This window comes from Chelmon rostratus, chromosome 17 (genome assembly GCF_017976325.1).
Source record: "Chelmon rostratus isolate fCheRos1 chromosome 17, fCheRos1.pri, whole genome shotgun sequence".
NCBI classification, from domain to species: domain Eukaryota; kingdom Metazoa; phylum Chordata; class Actinopteri; order Chaetodontiformes; family Chaetodontidae; genus Chelmon; species Chelmon rostratus.
Genome location: NC_055674.1, coordinates 11,849,919 through 11,874,172, shown reverse-complemented (window position 1 = coordinate 11,874,172; position 24,254 = coordinate 11,849,919). Strand labels below are relative to the sequence as shown.

The 24,254-nt window shown below is 42.8% G+C and overlaps 2 protein-coding genes across 4 annotated transcripts in view; one reads left to right on the top strand and one right to left on the bottom strand.

The window, feature by feature from the left end:
• Nucleotides 1-9,530, bottom strand: part of cep112 (centrosomal protein 112) — a 96,939-nt gene extending 87,409 nt beyond the window's left edge. For both annotated transcript variants that reach the window (XM_041956924.1, XM_041956925.1), the window contains exons 1-5: nt 8,950-9,530; nt 8,532-8,722; nt 8,079-8,239; nt 2,224-2,308; nt 248-325 (exon numbers count right to left, since the gene is read on the bottom strand). In XM_041956924.1, coding sequence (XP_041812858.1) covers nt 248-325; nt 2,224-2,308; nt 8,079-8,239; nt 8,532-8,722; nt 8,950-9,049 — 615 coding nt within the window. In that variant the 5' untranslated portion in view covers nt 9,050-9,530. The remainder of the gene's footprint in view (nt 1-247; nt 326-2,223; nt 2,309-8,078; nt 8,240-8,531; nt 8,723-8,949) is intronic.
• A 1,024-nt stretch (nt 9,531-10,554) lies between these two features.
• prkcab (protein kinase C, alpha, b) overlaps nt 10,555-24,254 on the top strand; it is a 104,693-nt gene continuing 90,993 nt past the window's right edge. For both annotated transcript variants that reach the window (XM_041956186.1, XM_041956185.1), the window contains exons 1-2: nt 10,555-10,721; nt 11,095-11,126. In XM_041956186.1, the coding sequence (XP_041812120.1) occupies nt 10,555-10,721; nt 11,095-11,126 (199 nt within the window). The remainder of the gene's footprint in view (nt 10,722-11,094; nt 11,127-24,254) is intronic.

Below are 24,254 nucleotides of genomic sequence, written 5' to 3'. Positions count from 1 at the left end.
AACTCCTCATCCTACCCTCATGACCTACAATAGCAGTTGCTGCCGAAAGGAAGTGGTTTCAAGAGGACATGGGTGAAAGGGTTTTTATACCCTTTGTTCAGCAGAATGGCTAAACCAGCATCATTGCACTATTGATTTTGATCCACTCGTGAGCTCAGGCATTCAGATTTACTGTCACCGTGGATGAGCTGCAGAATTTTGACAGCCACATGTAACCAAGAAGCTCAAGGCATGCCCCTGGACTCACCCCCAGGTTCCAGCTGTTGAGACGAGCCTCCAGGTCACTGTCATCGGGAGACATATCTGCCTTCAGCCCCCCATCCACCTGAGGAGCAAAAAGGGAAGTGAAAGAGTGTGTAAACAGCAGAAAGAAAATGGAAATAAAGGAGGACTTGTGTTATAAATTAGAGGAGGGAATTTAAATGATTTCTCTGATTGGCAGTTTGGCCTGAGGATGCAAACAGCAGACAGTGATGGAGGTTTTCATTTTGACACAATATAATTCCTCCCTTGGCAACAACAAAAGGGTTCTTTAAAAGCTTACAGACATACAGTACACCCACATGTGTTCTCCGCCCCTACTAACGGCACTCTACTCCCTCGTTATCTCCATCTCTCCACCCTTTGCTCCCTCACTCTCCTCCCTCTCACATACAGCACTCCAGATGTTTGGCAGTTCCACATCATTTCCGTCACGCAGTAAATTCCACAAGAGGGGCATATGCAGCTACAGTGCCTGTCATTCTTGTTTTCCCCAGCCTTTTGTTAGGCCTCCGGATTTGTTTTATACAGTATAATTCAAATGCTTCCAGGGGTTCTGTTGATACAAGATCGGTTTACTCAAGTCGAGGTTGGGCAGCAAGGTTGATATAGAGGGAAATATCCAATAAAGTTGAGAGAGCGATAGGGAAAGGAGAGCTGTTGTTGAATTTGATTAGGATCTGGTGGAGTGTGGACCTTGGGTGTACCTCAGCGGAACTGCACTGACACAGAGAAATCACTGAATGGAATAGCTCAGGATTAAATGCCCCTTCTGATTAAAAAGGCATTAAGGTCCCACAGCCTCGCCCTCGAACAAACAGAGTAAACGTTTCATTTCAATATCTAGGAATGCTGAGTATGCGGGTCACTGGCTGTTCAAAGCAGCGTGTCACAGACTCTGTATCGCACCAGGAATTCAATGCATTGTGTTAAACACAGATAAGTATGAATGGCCTCAAATGGTTTTGGCCACAGATGTACAAGCAGTTGTGCCAATGAATTGTACATTGCACCATGAACACACTGGGTAAGTCCATGATGGTTTGATGACAACAGCACATTAACAGTACAGAAAACTCATATAAATCAAGCATGTATCTCGGTCTGCTTCTCACTATGAGCAACGTGCTCCTACACTACGTGAACGCACAATTCACAATTGTTTGCCAAAGTTAGAACAGTTTTGATTATTTTACATAATAGAATTTTTCACAGCAGAAACTTGAAACTGATTTTTGTCATTAATATTTAACATTTAACATTAGTTGAGTTGTATTAATATATTATATTAAGTACACCTAACCAAAGCTAATGCAATCTAATATAGAAATAGATCATTTAGAGATAAATTCTACCATCATGAAGGTTAGAATGTTCAGTTTTAATTAAAAAAGAGCTGTTGATTCAACTTAATGATCATTCTGAAGGCTGCCGTTTCTGGTGCTGTTGCACTGTGTTTTGTTGTACTGGGAAGTGTCTTCAATATTTTGTCCACCTCACTTAAGGTAGAGAAAATAACAGAAACACCTCTCAATATAATGCAATTCAATGCACCCGCACTACAAACTACAGCAGTTTCAACAAAAACTGCACAATATAATTGATCTCTGCACACCTAACATATTGGCAGCTGAATGTATGTTACTGTCAAATGTCTTGCGAACCCAACCATTAGCCCCACATTTGTTGCTTGAACCAGCAGTTCAGGGAATTTCCTCCGACTTCATGGGGAAATGAGTTCAGGAATTTCCAAATTGGTCCACATTAAAGACGAAAGCAAAACACTGCGGCTACTATTTGTGCTGGCACCAGCAGGGTTGCTGTTAATATTGCAATGTGTCATCACAGCTACCACGCAGCGATCTATAAATCTGAAAAACCCGACTTGTCGAATCTTAAGGCAAGTATGCAAAGGCAGTCCAGTGGTGTGGCTGACAGTCTGAAATGAGGTAATGAACTAACCATTCTGGCATCATGTCTGGGTGACTGATTGAGTGGACTGGAGGACATGGGTCGTGATGCGGTCTTTTCCTCATACAGCCTTCTCCTGGAAGAGAGTGAAAAGCAGAAAGAAAAGTGTGTGAAGTTAATGTAAAGTATGCATGTCTCTGGAGTCTGTTCTTGTCCCTCTGCTTGCATACGAATGTGCTTGCGTAGGCAGCCTGCCTCGCTATTTACACAGATCAACATCTGGCATTGGTTGCATGGTTTGCGGTCTGCATTTCATCCCATCTGAACAATAAACGGCTCTGCTATACATCAGTTTGTTTCCATGGACAGCCCACAGGGCACCAGTGTACGGCTTGTACAATCCTTTTATAATCATACACCTCAATCATTGTCTCCCATCATGTCCATCATGGTTTAAACAAGCAGCTTAACAGGGAAACTGCTTATATTCACTGGCACACTTGCACACAAACACTTTTCATTCTCACTGTGCTCCCTCTCTCTCTCTCACACACACACACACACAGTATGTCACTATCTCATTAAACACAGGCACATGAGCCACTAATGGCCCACTAATGCTAATTGAATGAAGATGTTAGAGGAGAAAAAAAATTGCTGTCATCTAATAGAGACATCAAATTGCATTCTAGAGGGCACTGTTTCACACACTCAAACTTGGAGCCTATGGGCGTTCTTTTCCTCCCGTGTAATTTTTTAAGCACTTCTGGTATTGAGAAATTTGAACCTCATTTGTCACAGGCAGTGTTATCTCATGAAGGAAGCACTATCGCTGTGAGGTTTCTGGAAAGACCTCTGAATATAGAACAGGAAGGATATCAGTGCAAGTAGAGTCACCTTTGCAATTTGTATCTTTCACGTCAAATCCTTGAACAGGCAACGCTGCCTGTTGACTGAGTAAATATATACACATTCTAGGTAATTTCACAGTACTAACTAAAGAATAGAAGGCTCACTCAATTCTTACTATGTTCCTGAAATGTCTGCTTCTTTACAGAATTGTAATCTATTTTTGGCTGCAACGACTATATTTACTGCTTAAAGACTGTTATATTTAACTGTATGGACAATGACGTTAATATTTTGCTTGGTATAATATTTTGATAAAGGACTATTAATGGACTACAGTGTCATTTTACCTTTACTTGACATTATTAATAATATTTCTGATGTTTAATTACTTTGTGTGTGTGTGTGTGATGAGACTGGACCTAAAACATGACAGCACAGCTCAGATCCTACTATCTCTTAAAAAGCACCAAAGTTTTAGGTGCTCACAGGGAAGTCTTCAGTGAGAGCCAGCTTCTTACTGAGACAGGTGTGTAAGCTAATTCATTTAAGAGTGTGCAGTGGTCTAGAAAATTACGGTATCCACTCTTAAAGCTGCACAGAGTTCTGGAACCATGTATACTAATATGTACAAATTACATTGTGCTGCTGTACGTGTACGGTTGATGTAACGGATCAAGCATGGTTGATGTCACCATCAGAGTGCAGGTTACCTTGTCACACCAGTCACTATGGGAAGGTAGCAAAATCTTGCAACAACTGAGGCATATATACAGCACATCTGTCCTTATATAAATAAAGTTGCAATAAAAATTGACTTATTATTAATTCACTAATTCATAATGAACTATGATCAAACATTTCAAATAAAACCCTCCAGACTTCAGCTTTCATGTACTTGCTCACTTCCTCTCTCTCTCACATACTGGTTTGTCTGTGCATGCACACACAGACACACACACGCACACAAACACACCTGCATGCACATGCACAAACACATGCAGCTATGAAACTTGGATAAGGGGGCCAAGCTTTGCAATCTTGGGCCTCTAAGTCAACAGGTGGATGAGGATAATTGAATCAGATGTGTCTGGAGTCTGAGGCCCAGAGATCAAAGCAGTGGCAAGTCAGGCCAGAGCTCTACACACACACACACACACACACACACACACACACACACACACACACACACACACACACACGAAAATGAGAACACCATGCAGAGCCTCAGAAGCTGCAGCTTGGCTGATTAAAGCAGTCTGACATCCATACCCTAGTCTGACCTCCAGGTGCAGAGCCATTGGGCCCAGGTCTCAGCCTCAGGCACCCTCAGGAAAGCAGTCTGACCTTGGGACACAAACATCCTTCTGCCCCTGCACACCCTCCACCATAACCCAACACCACCTGGAGGCAAGATCAGTGGAAACACTCTGGCCTCTGTGTCAGAGATGTGAGGCCTTTACATCAGCATCAATGGCTAACCACGGCAACTACAGGGACAATGTTATTGTCGCACTTACCCCCCCCCCCGCCCAAAAAAATAGAGGGCCGAGAGGAGAAAGGGGGGGTTCAAAGTTTTCATATGTGGATGAAAAGACCACTGGTGGAGGACAGACATCAGGGGAAGAGACAATAACAAAGCCTAAAAGAGAGGCAGCCAAAAATGTAGAGTAGAGTCACACCAGCTGTGCTGATTACCAAGTTAACATGTCAAAACAACCCACTCCCACCATTTTCCCTCGTCTGTGTCTTTATCGTTATCTGTCTCCTTTGAACACAAGGTGGAGTGGACATGAAGGCTAATCACCAAAGCTGTTCTGTATGATCTCTTGACCCTTGCTGACTGCACTTGCTTTCCCACAGCATTTCTCTGCTTGAATTAGTGCTATAGACAAAGCAGTGGCTCCATCTTGTGGCTAATTTAGGAATAGCACAGCAATAGTGGAACGCATGGTGGAATTTGCTCAGGGCATTTTGGGCTAATGAGGTTAGATGATATATCTGTTCATCACAACATCACACAGACACGCACAGAGACACACAGACACACACACACACACTTCTGTGTGAAAGAGAAGTAATACCTCAAAATATCAGAAAATCATCCCAACTTTGCCTTTAGATCTTGAAACTTGAATTGGACCCAACAGTTTCACAAGCTAAGAGAAGCCCTGCCCATCACCTGACTAATGGCGAGTGAGACAGAGATCAAACGTTGCCACATCATAGGGAGGGAGTCAGACGAGTTTCTTCCATTTAATCTTATCTAAATGAGAGAGACACATAAAAGGAATCTTGGCCAGGCTAATTTTCTCCATCAGGATGTTAGCCTGTGATCTGAGTGTCTTTCATGGTCTTATCCCAATCAGACACTATGGTACTCAGCACTCTGCTCCCCACAAAACCTCTCTATCCACACCCCCTATGGCAGAGGAGAGGAAGGGCAGTGCCTTACTGACTGTAGCCACACTGTTTCAAACCATTCGGAATGTAAGCTATAGCATCTATTATGAAAATGGACACAGCCTTACAAACAGGTTAGCAATGATATAAAAACACCTCACTGTTAGACACAGAACATGGAAAGTAAAGTCTATCGGGCAACAACAGCCTGTGTCGAATTTAATAACATAATTGAAACATGTGTCTGAAAATAGACATCATCAATAAACTAAAAAAAAACATTCATAAACAGCAGTAATATAATCATGTCCATTAACTCCACACCCAAGGAGCAAGTGATTATAGAATGCCGGCATTTTAAACGCATCTTAAATGTTTGTACAACATCAATGTACAAACTCAAAACACAGAAATATACATTATATACATTCTGCTAGTGGGATACAGTCAATCCAACTTAAAGTGTGACAAGTATTTTAAAGACAAGTCCTAATGGTCATTTTCAAAGAATCAAAAATTTTACAACCCCCTGACCGTACAATTTGAATTACATATGACAGCAGAGGGCTGGACTCCTTCTTACACAGTGCCCTGGTGGATATTAAGCTCTCTTTACTACGCTTACAGTGCTCTCTTTTTATTATGCTAATGAGCATATCAAGCCACTGGGCTCTGATTTGCCTTTCCTTGTTAATTAGAATGAAAAACTCTGTCTGAGCCATTACTAACATCACTTTGTCAAGCCCCGAACTGCCTGGAGTCAGAGGAAATATCCCTGAGCAAACTAGGATGACTGATGATTTAGTGAGGCATGTGAAAAGTTTTAACACACGTGCAGATATACCCGTATGATTATGCACGAGAAGCATGAGCTTTAAAACAAGCTGTTTTAATTAAGCAGCACATTCCTAAATCCAAAATACATATATTTATGTTTTAGGCATTTAGCTGAGAAAAAGTGAATGAGCTGCCAAGCCTTATTCTCTGCTTCTAGTTCCTCTGGGGTTATACCTCCGGTTCAACAACTGGGAAAGTGTAAAGAGGAGAATAACAGAAAGATGGATAGAGAAAGCGAGAGGTTCCACATCCTCTCATGCTGTTTTGAAGTGCATCTCTTTGAAAAGTCAGAATGGACAGCTCATACAGACTGATGCAACAACTTGGCAATGTCTTTGGCTTTTCAGATGGTGCTGCTGAGCAAATACGATGGGCTATCAGTCACGAAAGCCATGTATATCCAGCTTCACAGCCAAGTTCAGTGTTTTCAGTCTGATAAAAGAATATCAACACAGAATGCTTGGATAAATATCTTATGTGCTACTATGTGTAGCATCTTGCACAACTGACCAAAAGGTTTTTTCGTCAGTTATTAGAGAGGTTAAGTCACCAGCTGGAACAAGGGGAGCACTCTGTTTTCAATAAACTGTGCATGGAGGAACATAATACCATCTTAGAATGCTTATATTTGACTTCTGACTCTAACATGTGAAGCATTTCAAAAGAGGGAAGTGCCAGAACCTTTCACTGGCATTGTGATAAGCTACTGAGAGCTCTTCAAGGGATAAATGAGAGCATGGGAAAGTTACAGTGGCAATGTACTGTACATGGACATCAGTTTCACTTCTTCATTTTCATGGTTGAACCAAGTTTCTCACAAATTTAGATGACCTCATTTATCTACACAGGAGACAGTTTGACGCAAACAGTTGTGTAAAGCACCGAACACACTATCAGACAGATATGGAAGAACTGACTGACCAGACAAACCCTTTCTGCTCCCAAAAAAAACCCCTAACAAAAAAAATATACGAACTGGACTGGATAGTTAAGATAAATATGTGATGAATGATAAAATAATAACCCCTTCAAACAACAAACAACAGACACGTGTATAACAGGGATCTACTAAAGACATGTTCGACCCGAGTTTGACCCGTTCATATCAGACATCTGTCATCCCGTTTCTCAATTTTCAAAGGGATTCCAGTCTTCGGTGCAGTTCCAGTCAGTGTAGTTACATTAAATAACCACTCGATAAAAGTTTCATTGATTTTTAGTCGTGAAATAGTGGTTCACCAAACTGATTCTGGATCAGATCGGTCCTTACTCTAGCCCAACTCAGGTGAGACCCATGTCACTGTGTTGGTCTGAATGGGGTATAAGTGACACCGAACATGGTGTGACAATTAGAATAAAAGGCGTCACTGATGTGAGACAAAAAGTCTGCATCCCACATACCTCGCAACACCACACATCGCCAAGTGCTTGTTCACGAGGGAACTGTTGGCTACATCCTGACCTGGTCTATATGGAAAGTGTTTGGGGACAAGTTCTGTTGTGATTAGGCACTATATAAATAAAGCTAAACTGACCTGAACACCCCGCTGAGTACTAAAGCCAATGGACTGAGGCCAAGAAGAGGAAAATTAAGCTACATTAGGCCTACAACAAGCAAAGCTTAGGAGTGGAAAAATGCTATAACTAATCTATCTCTAGATACTAAAACCTATAAAGCTGAGATCCTGACCATGCTACCATATCTATGTATAGGTATGAGGAAAAAAGGCAGATTAATTGCCATTGCCATATTTTATTCACGCAATTTTTCAATGACAGTATATATGTCCCTGAGGTAATGTACAGTGGAACAGTACCTGTGATGTGCTGTAATAGGTGTGGAACTGGTTGGGTCCTTAAGCAGACCAACAACCAAACTGTCATCAGTGTAGCCCAGCTCTCCTGTCACCCAGTCAGGCAGACCCGCACTGCTGTGCTCCACATACCGACCAGTCAGAGGCTCATCGAAGTAGATGGACTACAAATGCAATTTCAAAGACAGGTGATGAGGATTGGGTTAAATCATCTATCAGTATATGCAATCCATTGCATCCAATGCATTAGATTTAGGGTTAAAATCTTTATTTTGTAACTCACTTTGGGCATGTTGCCTCTACAAAAAATGGCTCTTCATTTAAACCTGACTATGACAGCATTTCAAATTTTACTGTACTACAAATGAAGGTGCAAACGCAGTTTAAATGCAATTAGTTGTGTCACTACTAAGTGACAACACAGCAATATTTCTAATTCAGTGCAGTCATTCTTACCATGTAGGCAGGGAGTGTTTTGAGACTGCCAGGCTCTGGTTTGCTGATGAAAGGCAACTTCAGGATCCCTCTTTTGAGCATGTGAAGGAGCAAACGGGCATACATGTTGCGGTTCTCACGACCTATCAGACCTGAACCACATGCGGCCGGGTCACACAGCTTTTTTATCCACATGGCACATCGCTGGCGCTCTGAGGTCAATGGAAAAGAGAGAGGGACAGGGGAAATGATGATACGGCTAATAGCAGTAATGTATTGTCTTGTCAGTTAATTTCTGAGAGTTGTCTGATCACAATAATTTGCTTAGCATGGTATAACAAGAGCACAAAACAGAGACTACAATAACAAGCCTGTATGTTACATCTGTGATATTTAAACTTCATTAAGTGAGGTGAATATGGATGAACTGACATCTCACCTGTCTTATTGGGGAGTTTTAGGACATATGGCTTCATGTCCAGTAGAAAATGGTCAAACTCGGTGTCCAGTCTATCCCATGAGTCCTCGTGTTTGCTCATGGTGACCCGAAGAGATAATTGAACGGTCAGCTAATGTTTGTTATAACGGCTGTTTAGAAGTTACTCAGTTGGCTAGCGTTGTCTCTGTTAGCCAGCTAAATGAGTGCTTGTAACGTTAGCTGACCTGTTGACTCAGTTTAAACAGAGTGAAGATCCTAGTTATACGAAACAGACAAGTTAACACCGTGTCACGCAATGTTAGCATAACATGACTGCTAACTGCCGCATAACTATAACGAGCAGCGTTCACAAACTAGCTAACACAGACGCTTCACGAGCTGAGACTGTAGCGCAATTAAGGCATTAGCAAGTGAGCTAAAGCAGACCGGTAAAACCCCCGCGGGGTCTTTCTGAAAGACTTCCGGAAACAGAACAACGACACGTTGAAAAACAGCATATTGTATGAACACGCAAAATGAGACTAAAACACGACTTGCATTGAGCACTGACTCCGCCGCCCAAATAGGTTCAAAACTTTGGCGTCCTGACTCTACGCCACATCCGTTTTCCGTGGAGACGCAGCGTCTTCCTGTTGCCATAGAAACTGCCCCCCCTTATTTCCATCATATACTGCATCACATAATGGGGCTAACCCTGCAAAGGATTCAGCGGTGTATAGATAATGGGGCTATTTTGTTTACAATTTTTAAGGAAATGTGTATAATTAGCGTGCACACTGTACACAATATTGTTTTTATTTGTGCTTTTACAGCACTGTGTTTACATCACTCACGTATTGGAGCTGCCACTATCGCAAATGTGAGTCAGGAATTTGAATCGGCAAATTAAAAAAAAAACTTTATTTTGCTGCATTTCGACCGGACACCTGTTGGTAGTACCTAAAACTGAACCTAAACTTAATCCTAATACCAAATGTTGAATCTGACCCTAACCACACCATTAACTATAACTATAGCTATCAGTAATCTCTGCTACACCCAACTATAACAACCACAACCGCGAGAGCAGACTTCGGTATAACACCAGTCTCTATTACAGCCGGTTTGGCATTATCCTCAGCTCAGTCAAATCCTGTAATGTAGTTCATGTCCACAAGATAGCGCACAATACCTTCTATTTGTGGGGTGGCCCGCAACTACTGAAGGACATTTCGCCTTGGTATTAAAACTGAGAATGTTCCAAAACATTTTATGCATATAATACTTAACTTGGCCTGAGTCAGTACAGAGAACATTATTGGACATGTCTGTCATGTTCATGTACCATAAAACCGCTTCTGATGAGCTCTAATTGTTCGCAGAAACTGAAGTGAAATATTCCCACAGCACGTGAAGGCAGACTTCAGCGACGTCACCTTGAATGAAAAAGAAGCGCTCAGCTGTAGTCCAGCAGAGAGGAGGCGTGCGGTCCGTCAGCAGCGCCCCAGCACATAGAGCACCACTTACCAAGAGCTGTGAAGACACCAGGACCTCACAGGGATCTGTCGGGACAACACGAAGTTGTGGCTGTGTTGGGTTTTTTTGTTTTATTTTGTTTTCGCCATTATGGCTGACCATCTTTTACATTATAATGACTCAGCTTCGGTTGGGAACCGATTCGCACGCAAAGGTGCTTTGCGGCAGAAAAATGTGCACGAAGTGAAAAACCATAAGTTTATTGCGAGGTTTTTCAAGCAGCCGACGTTCTGCAGCCATTGTACAGACTTCATATGGTAAGCCTCTCTCACTCGCCTGTTTGAACAGCACCTGTCACCCACTTTCAAAGCCGTTTTGACTTCAGGATGTTGTCATTGACATGTTCAACAGCAGCTTTTCACAATGCTTTTGCAGTTCAGCAAGTTTAATGTTAATAACCTAGATATGATCGAGCTTCCAAGTACTTTGTGTCTCAAGTGCATCGTTTGCCATTCCCACAGCTCAAGCGCATGTCTTGCTGCACTCAGACTTCAAGCGCATTAATTTGAGACAGATGATGCTTCAAGACAAATTAGCGACACTAACCCGTTTACCAATTTTGAATAGACTTTGCAACTTTGACAGAAAAGTAGCCCTATTTTTCTAACACTTGTTCTTTTTAAATTGCAGGGGATTTGGGAAACAAGGATTTCAATGCCAAGGTAAACCACTTGCATGGTTGTGTATTGGTGTATTTGAGAAGTCAGACTAGTGTCTTCACACACCATGCTTTGCACTGAAAGCACAGCTTGTCCTCTGTGCATCCAGTTCTTCACACTGATTAAACTTAATTTATGCATTCGCGAGTAGGTTCAAGTGGTTCGATAAGCAAATATGTATGAGGATGCAGAGCTAATGTTATATTAAAAACCCACAAATTCAGATTTTTAGAAGTTTTATTTTCTTCAGGAGGACACATTCTGCACACAAGAAAGCAGAGGTTACTACTGTATATGGGACCAGTCCTTGTAAATTTAAGATTCATTGAAGCGTTTACCTGCAGCTTGGATACATCAAGATCCATGTCCTACCACTTGGCTCTGGAAGACAGTGATTAGGCATTATTTCTGTGAAGGACATTTTGTTCAATTAAGCATTCAGAGACTGAGGTTTATAGTAGACATACCACTGGGGGTTCTTTGCGCCTTTAGAGGCAGCTGGTTGACTAGGTGCAGGACCCTTGACACCTTTTGAGCTTATAGGCATCGGCGGTTGAGCTTCTGGCGAGTACTTTAAGTGGGTGGAGCTATACCTGTCTCGCTGGTAGCTGTTTCTGGACTGGACAATATAGCTTGAAGGCAGAGGAAGGACTGGTTCACTCACTCTCTGGGAAACCTCAACTTTTTGGGTGTTGAGATTCACTGGATTTTGTGGATGCCAAGAAGTCGCACTGTGTGGCTGATAGTCAGTTTGCCTAAAGTTAAGGTTTACTCTTCCAGGGAAGCTTCCAGTCCCTGATGGAAGGATCGGCTGGGCTCCTACATTTGTTGGGTAACTGTGGGATGAGGGTTCTTCATAGCCATAACTTTGAGAGGGCTCATTCCCAGGGAGATACTGAAAAACATCCTCATAGACAAGGTGGCGGATGTTCCCGCCAGCTGCACTGGAGCCAGTGTTAAAGTCAGCCACACCATAACCACTGCTAACTGGCTCAGGTTGCCAATATGCAGAGACGGGAGGATTTGCAGCCTGAGAGGTGGCGGATGGGGCATGGTAGGCAGTTGCACTAGCAGAATGAGTGGAGCCACCAGCATGAAGAAAGGCATACATACCATCTGGAGAGGCAACATTAGGTTGTGTTGACTGAGGTTGGACAGGGCCTGGCTGAGACATTGCTGGCTCACTCCACAAAGGAAATACAAGTGGTTCATCAAGGTTTTCCAGCCCCCAGTTCCTTGACGCACCATTAATCAGTCTCTCTACCTCTGGACCACTAGGTGTGTTGGGCAGGTTTTGAGGTGGGACCCAAGCCGGCTGTTCTGCAACGACAGGGTTGTTGTAGGTTGTGTGGACAGGGCCAGTTGGTTGGTTGCTTGAAGCCTGCCAGTTATCCAGATCAAAGGTTGGAGAGGTCAACACTTCATCTTCTCCATCATCTCCTATGTTATGTGAGTCAGGTGAATATGGATATCCATACCCTGTAAAGTTAAAAATTAAGATGAAGCAATAGAATTGTGGCCTAATAGTGGTAATTAAGAGGAAAGTCATTACCTTTTATAGCTGGTGAACAAACACTGCCGCTAAATAGCAAAAAACAAATCCAGGAAACCCTGCAAAAGACACCAGTAATACAAGCATCTGATGAAAGTCTCTGATAAAAGGTAATTGGAACAGTCAAGTGTAGCATGAATACAACTTACTGCAAAAGGAGTCCAAGAGCCATAGCTGTTAGCTGAGAAGCAGCACCCTATACTCCTCAGACACTATGGGTAGAGACAAGCTGCTCACTGGACTTGAGTGTAACCTCTGGGCTCATGTATCCCTTTGTGTCTCTTTTATATCAGCACCGCAGGTCTTAACGAACACCATCAGCAACAGCTGCTCACAGCAATTAGAGGCCAAGCAGTTCACAGGTGTGGCAGCTGGACAACACCGCCCATCGTGTCAGTGTGAAAGTCACCCTTGTAAACATGCTCAATTTGTATTTATACTAAAATATTTTGTTTTTTTGAAGAACACTGACCAATATCTTTGATCATTTTGCATATTGCACATCTTAACAGTCAGGAGGCTATTGTAGATTTTCACTTAAAAGCTTCTACATGGAGTCAGGCTGCCACAAGCGGGCCCTGAAAGCAACACCCTGTTGCAAACGTTTTTGCCAGCGTAACATTTCTCTCTGGAGTCTAGACATCCGATACTGTGGCAGCTAAAGCGGAGAGGGGCACAGGAAAGAGCGACGGGTTAGGGAGTCAAAGATGAAAACAGTAGGAGGAGTTATGATGGGGATTAATGAGGTCAAATTAAGGTTAGATCACCAGTACGCACGGTACGAATGAAAAAAAAAAAGTAAAATAAATGTGGAAATATTGGGTATAGAAAAATAACTTCATGGAAATGATATGTAAAATGTATACTGCCTAATTAAAGTGAGATATGCTTTCTTCTGAAGTGGTGCCTGTCCTGCATTTGCATATGTGCAAGACTGGTGCAGTTGAGCTTAAAGTGTGATCTGCCAGACAAAGAAAAAGGCTTAATCAGCAGTGTCAGGAGGGCTCAGACTGTAGAGTTGTGGCACATTTAGAAGGTAGCAAGCTTATGCAACGAGTGGAAGAAGAATACAGTACACCTCATCAAAGTGTTTGTGTGGGTAGCTTTGGATGGCTCAGGCAATAACAAGTAAATGCCACTCCGCAGTGTGACAACATGTCACAATACAGTTGTACACATCGGCTAAAAGTATAGCATATTACTTTCAAACCTGAATGAAACAGGTGAAGGTGTTTGTAATGAGGCAAGACACATCTGCACTGAACTACCAATGACTGGAAAGAGATTTTATGGTCTGATCAGTCCTGGGGCTGGCTGCACGACTGCAATAATAAACTCACAATATGGATTGTCAACAGGTCACAGTTCTTCTTTCAGGTCATAGGAGATCGAAATATGAATGGATATGCTGTGCTTGTGCTTATGTTGTGCATATATGTATAAAAGTAAGTACATTGCGCAGAGATTAAAATTCATGTCCCTCTTTTCTAAAATGACAATGTCAATCTCAAATTCCACATTTTCAGATTAAATATATACGCATGTGTGCAGGGGCGGCACTGGCCCTCCGTAGCACTGATTCACAGTGGAGCTTGACCATGAATGCATCATGGAAGTGGGCTGAAAGATGCATGCTCTTGGATGAAGACAGTGCTTTTTCTTGTAGAGCGTGCATAAGAAATTGCTTTCTTAAAGAACCATACAGTGGGGACTTTGTGTACGGAGGGTTGCGTAATGACTTTTGTAACTGCTGATAACACTATGGAGCCATGGGATATTGGATTGCATTACATGTAACTGTAAGAAAGGTAGTACAGAGAGATTCTGGCTCAAATATTTATTATGAGGAGACTCTAAATCAAGGCATACATTGCGTTCTATGAATCCAAACTGGGCTTGTCATTCATGCATAAAGCTCTTGAACCGAACCTCTAAGAACTGCTTCTCTGAGGCTGGAATGTAAAGTCAAATACTTGAGCCTCTGTGACACCAGAAGTCGTTGTGGCAATGTTTCATGTGTGAGGTAGGGTTATTAGAAAGGTGATAAATTGTGACTCCTGTGATCTTTCATCTATATCATTTCTCTGCGTGGCAATTATCAGATTACGGCTTCTTAGGCGTGGGCAGATTAAGGACTGTCTTCTTGAGCTTCCTGCTGTGCATTGAAAAAGCAGATAGAAGGTTTTTTTTTTTTTTAAATCATTATTCCCCTGCGATCACCCACCTCCACTACACAACAGTGAGTAGTGGAGTATAGTGCCACTGCAGTGGAAACGTCTTTATTACTTAAGGATGTGTGTGTGGGTGGAGGCAGGAGTTTCTGCTGTTCCCAGGTTGGTGACTGGCCTACCGTTTGATTGCTAAAGGTAGCAAAGGTCTGGTTCTCCTTGGTAAGGGATGTAGGAAGAATGTTACAGAATTACAGTTGAATTAATCACTTAACAGCCAAGATCATACAAGATGCCTTTTTTCAGTGGCCTCTCATTAACAACATTTTCCTCCAATAACAAGTAATTATTGATTCACTGTAACCTACTGTATCCATTGGATGGTGTATTTAATGTACATTTTAGAGAAGTGCATGGTTCTCTCGTTGGCTGCGATGTGGTCCACTGTGGTGAATCTGCTACAGCGATACATCCTGTCATATGGACATGCTGAGTTACACCCTATACTCCCAGACCAACTACATGCTCAGCTTGGATGTTGCTACCATTCCCTTTTCTCCCTCTCACTGTGCATAGTGTATTTTTTTCATTCCCACTCATTTTCATCGTGTGTTGGTTGTGTGTTTTTTTTTTAAATCTGTTACTCATAAATTCATTGCACATTTAAATCTGAATATATTTAGTAGAAATCAGCCTCCCTCAGAAATAAACCATCTTCATTGGACTGACATCTGTATGGCATAAACTTAAGAATGTAAAGTGATGGAAATGTCAGTACGAAGATGGCTTGTTACCTCAAGGAGGTTATGTTTTAGGTTTGGTTTGCTTGTTGGTTTGTTTGTCTGTTCGTCATCAGGATTACAGAAAAACTACTTGCCCAATTTTCAGGAAACTTGGTGGAAGGTTTGGTCCAAGGAAGAACCAAATCACTGTGCAGATACATATATTCCATTAACATAAATAGGACATTTGTCCCTGGCAGAATAAATACCATACTTCTTATAATGACTCCAGTAATCCTCTGGCGTAGCTGCACACGTAGTTGCTCAGACTTCATACAGAAAGCAGTCGTTATGGAGCGTTCTGGGTCAGCGGTTTCATAGGAGAACTGGTACAAGTGTAGCAATGCTTTTTTTTTTTTTTTTTCAAATGATGGTTTGGCTATGGAAATGTAAATAGACACATATCATGCAACTAATGACACTCTGACTCAGATCCAATCCAATTATCTGCATTAGACTCCACCAAACATATGTGTTCAAACTTTACGCTTCAAAGGAACAAGAAGTCATTTAGAAGATTTACATGATAAATGCACAGCTGAGATGATGAGGCTTCAGCACAACCAATTTTTTACATAATTTTAATAGTTTTGGTAATACATCCAGACATATATAGTATATTGTACATCATAGAAGAGTGGTCTGTTGGCCTTGGCAGAGGTCAGCGTTCTCTGAGTGCAGTCCGACTATAATATATTCAACACATTTTTTTCTGTTATGTCTCCCTTCTGTTCTTGCAGATCTTTTTCTAAGTAGAGACTCAAACAGAAACTTATTCCTAAAGCATGGAAAACGTCACTTGCACCCACTAAATAAACGGATTATGCAAGTCAGATGATTAGCAGCTCATGAAAATGGGCTCTTTAGGTTAATAGAGGTTGTGATTCATTTCCTAAAATGGCAAAAATGGGAATTATTCATAACAGAACCATCATGGCCACCTGACTGCAAACTAGGTTTTTTGTGAGGAAATCCCAAGCGTGGCTTGATTGACTTAACATTTCCCTAATGTGAGTGCATTCGCTGAAGTCAAATGATGCAGAAATGAATAATAGGCTGTTATTTTGCATGTGCGCGCAGTAGACAGATGGATAGGCATTCAACACTTGCAGCTCCACGTGTCAGAATTATAAGTTCTCCTTCGCTTGAGAGAGTGTGACACATGCACAAAGGTTGAGCCATATCAAAATATGACAAGAAATCTGACAAAAAAGATGTTTTAATTAGTTACATTTTAAGTCGGACTTATTATCATTAATTATTAATTGCCACAGGAAAACTATTCCTGCCCGGATGTCACAGTGTTAAACAGTGTCGCCCGCTCTCTGAACCTTTCTCCAAACGTCACATCATCTCATTGAAGCTAGTGGTGCGAGAGGGAGTGAGCGTGTTTCAGCCACTTGCCACCACGTCGGATGCTCTGCCCTCCCCCCTTGCCTCCCCCCTCCTCCCCCTAGCCTTTGAAACTGAGCGTCTGTGGAAATGACTGTGCCATCTGGAGAGTTGAGAACCCATCGCTGGGGGGAGAGCACTACGTCTGGACACGAGAGAAACGAGAGGTGGAGGGAGAGGCGGTTGGAAGAAGAGGAGGAGGAAGATGTAATAATGCAGTGTGTTGAAAGAAGGTGACGAGGAGGAAAGGTGAACGCGTATGTATGAGACTATATAAACACAGGATTTGCAATTGCATGGGTGGAAGTGTGAGGGTGAGAGAGATGATGGAGTCAAAGAGGCCTTTTACACGTTCAGGTTTTGGCAAAGATAAAGCAAACAGTCTGACTACTCAGAGCAGATGAGAGAGCAGAGAAAACAGTAGTGGATATTATGTCTAGGTGATTGTAAACTGTGGCCAAGTTACATCTGAGTAGTGATCTGCAGGATTGGTGGGTGTGCTGGATGTTATTGATTCAAACCTGCGATAACTGGTTTTTACCACTTGGGGCAGCAGAAACAAGCGAGCGGGGAATTGACATATCATGACCTTTGAAGCTGATACTGTGAACTTGCACAAACATTTGCTTATTTACACATCAGGCAGCTATGGAGCAACATTATCAGTCATTTACAGTCATGTTTATGAGCACCTGATGAATGTGGGAAATTCCTGTCTCTTTATCTGCTAAATGTTCCACTATGTTCACCAGCTTGCTGTCTGCCACTTGGTGTGGAGCGGGAAGTGTACAGTGGGGTTTTTTTGGTCTTTTTCACTGAAAACAGCTGCCTGCTGTGGCTGAAAGCACCTCAGTGAGAGCAGTGAGAGTGAAACACAACAGCAAAGTTGCAGCAGGACAGCTAAGCAGTGAGCAGGAACTTGCTTTAAAGCTCTGCAGGAAGCTGCGGATTCAGGTGGTAACTCTCTGTAGGTTCATCACTGCAGTGTGAACGACCCCTTTCACATTTTCTCATCATCATCTGATACATTATTATCATAAAAAAAATCGATTACAGCTGCTTTTAAATCAGTGAAATAACTGAAAGTGAGACCGCCTTTATCTTCTGTAATGTGACAGAACATATAGACAGGCTACAATTAAGTAATTTAAATCAGATCATTCAGATTTAATTGGATCCTGTGAGCTGTACATGACTGTAGGCCTCCACCCACACCTCCCCCACTCATGTTGTTACATCAGTAGGGGGACGATGAGGGAGAAATAAATAAATGAGAGCACAATCACACACTGTTTTGGAAACGTATACAATGTTATTGCTAACTGGCAACCAGTCAAACACCTCTGTAGTCGCCCTAAAATCACACTTGATTGGAAACATTTACATACGTCTAGTTTAAGATGAGCGTTAAGAGTTGTTTAAACACTTTAGAGAAACATATTCATATTAAAAAAGAAAATTTTTGACATTTTAACACAGTAACACAGGGACACAGGAGTACAACTTGAATACCCCAATAGCGTGGTGAGGTTGGGGCGTGGACAAATTAATTGCATCCCCAAAATAAATCAATTGATTTCTGTCGCTGGAGGACATTTCAGTAGGTTAGATGTTTGCCGTCTGTTTGCTCCCTCTTGGCGTGCATCATCTCCATGTTGTCTGTGGTCCTCCTGCGCTCCGCTCTTTGCTTCCATGGTGACATTTCCATAACTGTAGCCAGCCTACTTTGTTGTGTTTGAAATATATTTGCATGCCAAACGCAGCCAGTTTGCCTACTCTCACTTCCAACCCAGTGACTATTTGATGCTCATCAAGTGATGATGAGGAGATCTTTATCATGTGCACAGATGAAGGCGTTGGGTGTAGGCTGCTCCACCGCTCTCTGGGACGTCTATCGACCCCGCGGGCGGCATCATGTATGTGTCAGTTAGCATGACGAGGGCTGACACATGCCTCCGATGAGACCGTCGCTGAGCCCTAATGGCAGCGTAGGTGTGGAGCCAATCGCTTCCTCCGCTCAGAAAGGAGCAGTGGACCTCATTAACCAATCAAGGAGCAGAAGCGTGGGGGTGTTGGAACATGAGAGCGAGAGCTGTGCATCTCCTGACGGGGGAGCCCCAAACAATAAACATCTTACACAACGGCCGGCTGGGAGGCGGCGCCGCTCCTCTCAAGTGGCGGATCTGAAGGGTCCTCCTGCTCCTGCGTGTGGCAGATCTGAAGGGTCCTCCTGCTCCTGCGTGTTCAGATGGATATGTTTCATTTCAAGTCTATTCATTAAATCTCACTTTGGTTATTTTATAAAACAGATCAAAGCCTTGTTGCTTTATTAGGGATTTCTTTTTTTTTAAATGACTAATCTCCTGCTCCACATTGTGGGAGGTTTGGAGGAACCAGCATGAATTAGAGAATCCATTAATTTAAAAGCGCAGGTCATTATGTTTTTATTTCATCACTCATAAAATGCCACAGTGAAGTTTCGTTATTATAAGCTTTAAACACTGAAAACAGACAGAAGTAAGAGAAAACGATACAACACATGATTTCATATCTTGAAGAGTAGTTCAAATGTTGAACGGCGTATTCAGATAAATCCTGTGGCGTTTTTTGAACTATCAGCAGTACAGTGAGAGGTCCCACGAGGGATAAAATAAAACTTGCAGCTCTTTCACACTCACCTCAAACTTTATGCCTCTCGAAAGTTATCAAGCTCAGCATCGTGTCTGAGAAGTATCTGCTCGAGACGCATGAAAACAGGCTTGTTTGAACATGGCTGAATCATTCTTTAATATATCAGCGATTCGGAACCCTCTCCCAGCTGAACGGCATTAATTACACAGAGAGTGGAGGCTTAGCTGGCCGGGATAATTATGTGTAATTCTGCTTCTGCTTGTCTCTGCTCCACATTCAAAATGTCCTTTTTTTTTCCTACCATTGAGCGTTGCCCCCTCCCCCTCTCCGTCTCCCTTCCCTCTCCCTCCACTCCTCACTCAACACCACTGTAGCACCAAAGTGGGCCATTTCCATTTTGTTATCATGTTGACAGCTCTTCTTGGCAGTTTTGATGTGTGCTTTATGTTATCAGATCTCATCCGCAGCCCCTTGGTCTTGTTCTGTGCATCACACCCCCACAGCTAGCGCTGTATATTCAACTGCTCAAAATTACACACAGTATTTAGCAACGGCACAGCGCTGTGTTTTCTATTAGGAGCTTTTAGAAATTGTGTATGGCATTTAAAATGTACTATTTCATTGACTTTTCTTTCAGACGCTCCTTTCTTTCCTTTACAAATGTACAAACACACACATGATTCCCACTGTATTCACTATGGATTAAGTGTGTTTTCAATTTGAGCGATTTCGCATCCCTGCCTCTGCGCTTCTAAGGCCACCAAAGTCGCACACTGTCAAGAAATTTTGGCTCTCGCTGTTCTTTGTCTGCATTGGTGGCTTGTCAGGTTGAATTGCAGAACCTTAACAGCCAGTGTCCAAAAGTCTTTTTTATCTGTGTGCCAGTTAGCACCCCTAAAGACAGAGCGACACAAGACCTTCCTGTGTGTCAACATAAGGGGATTGTCACAGTCTGGGTGCTAGACAAAGAGCTCTCATTTGAAACTCGCTCGCTGTAGGGGAGGAGAGGGGATTGGGAGGTGGTGGTGGGAAACAGAAGAGGCAGCAGATGATTTACAGTGTTGGATTCAGAGGTACTCAGCCTGTACTGTGTACTGCCCGATACTTTAGCATGAACCAGTGACCCCCCCGAAATGCTGCAAATGTCTGTTGTCTCGTTTTGTTGATGCGACACGATGTAACTGTGACAAATGCATTGCATTTGCTGTGACTGTTTCACAATAAAAGCCACCCTGTGTTTCGCCGTTGGGATGCTTTTAATGTGAAACAGCGGAAGTCGTTTATTAGGAACTAACATAGCTCTGGTACGGCTATTAAACAGTGAGGCTGACGTACAAACAAAAAGTTACAAACATTGTTTCCTGTACAGGAGGTTGTATTAGATGAAAATCTTGAGGATTATCACTTGAAATGCACAAAAAAAACCCCATTTGTTCTGCTGTCCTGCTAACAGCTACCTGACTGTAGTTCTCCTTCACAGCTGACTTGAAATATTATATATTTTTAGAAGTTTGGAAGTAAATTCTGCTGATCTTCTGTTTTCTGTTGTGCTGTTTTTGGGTTAGGGTTAGGATTAGGTCTTTTAACTTTTTAACATTTTGGTCGTCTTTCTGCTGCTACAAGGAGATTTTAATATGGATATAAAACATGATCTAAAGTCACTTATAGCGTGCCATGTGTAACAGAATCAGAAAATATTTTAAACAGATTTTTTTTGATGAGTATTACCTGTTAAATGAAACAAAATACAACAACACGTGAACCCCTGCAGCATATCTAGCACCTTGCTAATATCTGCATCCATACAGTGACCAGGTCCCACAAATCCTTCTAGGTGCCTCTGGCACCCTAAACCGGCCCTGTGTCACCTCTCACAATGACATTTTGATTTAATACATATCCATATCTTTCTCCTCATCTTCATCAGCTACTGTAAACTCTTGCCAGATATGCCAGCATGGTATGTCGAGGTTACCATGGCAACAGCGCTTGGCCCTCACTCCTTCTGTTATGAACCAAATCTCTGCCAACAACCCCAGGCGAGTGCTTCCCTTTAGAAAAAACAAAACAAAAAGAAAAAAACAAAAAGCAAAACCATAACAGAAAACACCTCTTGTTTCCAAATAATCCTTAAATGACGATTCGACTTGGGAGCTTGGCATCGCCTCCTCGGCTTCCACTTACACAAAGAAAACACAGGAGCTGCGACAATGCATGTAGGTGACGCTTGTGATCTTGTAAGGCAGCATGAATAAAGATATGAATGAAGTGATGAACTCCAGCAGCACTTGGTAATCGCACCCTGCAGCGCAACAACCGGGGAGGAGGCCATTTCATAGCCAATTCACGACAGACTCTGCCCCCATTCTCAGTGCAGCACTGACCGCCACGAGTGCAATATTTTCGTTTTAACAGGCTGTCTCAGCAGATCATGTCACTGTGTTTTGCTTGCATAACGCAATGTCATCTGGTGACATTAAAAAGGGGTCTTTTTGGAGGCTCGGCGGCATTACTCAGCTGAGAGTGGGTAGTTAATTGTCAGGGAGCTGCATGCGTGTTTTTGCCGAGACACAATGCGGTGTAATAAGATGCCACATGCCGTTCCCTCGTAATCTCTGTTTTTAACAAACAAAGGCGAAAGAGCAGTCGAAGAGCGCTGGGAGGGAGAATTCTGAGAGAATGATGAAGATGCTGGAAGGACGCGCGTGCCGCCGTCCTCCTGAAAATACACGTGTGGCTGCATTAGTTTGTATGTAAACAACAATAGAAAGTGACAGGAGCAGCCACGGCGCTGTGATTTAATCTCTGTGGCTTCCAGAAATGTGCTCCGACGAGGAGAGACAGGAAAGATTTCTGACAAGACGCAGTAAACGTTTGGCTGCGAGTGCTGCCACCGACGTGCTGATAACTTTCCACCACACTGTTCTGCATCTGTTGCGAAATGACTCTCTCCCCAGTATGGTCTCAGTATGCTTTTGTGGCATTTATTCGTTTTTCAGATGGATGGGTTTGTGCTCGTGCCCGGCAATCTGCCTTTGCGTTCGCCTCGGATTATTTGACCCGTGTGCCGGCTGGCGCGGTGTGAGCTCTTAGTGGAAAGTGTGTAACGAGGTTTTTCAGAGAGAAGCCCGCGCTTTTCTTTCAGCTTCACGGGGTGAAAGACGGCAGCATCTTGAGCTTTCATCCATAATAGATGGTGCACTAGTGATTTATATAAAGGGACACTATCAGCACATAACAGAAGACCTACATTCCACCATCAGACATTTAACCCCCGCCTTATTGGTCCACACCACTTAGCTACCCAAACCATCTGTTGCTGCGACAACATATCATATGTTTCGTGTTACTTAGTTCCTCTCTCAAATTCAAGGTGAACGGATCAATCAAGTAGGTGTTGAGTGTGTAACCCCCAGCTGTCTATAGACTCTGCCCGGGGGAATTAAGAGCAGGAGTGCTCACCTTGACTGTACGCGTTCAACACTCCAGCTGTGCTTAATGAATTCTGCGGTGATTACACCCGCGGCTATTTCGGGCGCGGTTTAAGTCAGAAATATCGGACTTGACCCACATAAAGTGAGCACAATGTGCAGCCAGGAGGATTTTGAGCTGGCTGGGTCTGTGTCCTACATCCTGTGTGTGTGTGTGTGTTTGTGTGTGTGTGCGTCCTCAGGTGTGATGCTTCAGGGTCCAAGGACAAGAAGCGAAAAATAAGATGGGAGTCTGGTATTCATTCGGTGCTCACTCATCTTTTTACAAAAGGTTATGATCATCTGCGCTGTCGATCTTGGGAAAGGTCATCGTGGAATGAGAATCAATAATCATGATTTAATGTCATCACGCCCGTTTTTCAATGCTGAGTAGACTTAAGAAAGAGCCGTAGTACATCTGTTAGATTTTCAACATTAAAGCAGAACTCTTTGACAAACCTCGGCAGCAATCAATGGTGTAATCAAAAGGTTTTTTCCTTAGTGATGTAGCACTCATTGTTGCCTCTGCACTCTTCTTTATGCGGCTACTTGTCTTTTAGGGATGCAGCTAACAAATATCTCAATGTTGATCAATCTGTTATTTTCACGATTAATCGTTCTGTCAATTCTAAGAGTTTAAAGATATTCAGTTTACTGTCAGACATGACTAAAAAAAGCTGAAAACCTGCAGGTGAGAAGCTGGAACTAGTGACTACACGGCATTTGTGCTTATTAAAATAGACTAATTGATGAATGGGCTGCCTTTTTTATTATTTTGCCGCTAAGTCACTACTGATAAAAGTGTCAGCGAATTAAATTGAACTGCACCCTATAAGAGTAAGGCCATACTGCCAGCACAGAGACAAGAAAATCAAAGGTAACTAAACGACAATAGAGGAAAAGCGGGCAGCGGGTGGCTAAGACGGACACCTGGGACTTTCCCAGTCACACAGTAATATTTTTGCTATTTCTGTGCAAGGACAAAGCAGGGAGGCAGGGAGAGCGAGGGAGCGGCAGAGGGTTAGTGAGTGTGTGTGCCAGTTTTCTGAAGCGTGTGTTCCTTCTTCCTGCTCCTGTGGTGCTGTGTGTGTGTGTGTGTGTGTGTATGTGTGTGTGTGCGTGCAGTTTGAGGGTCA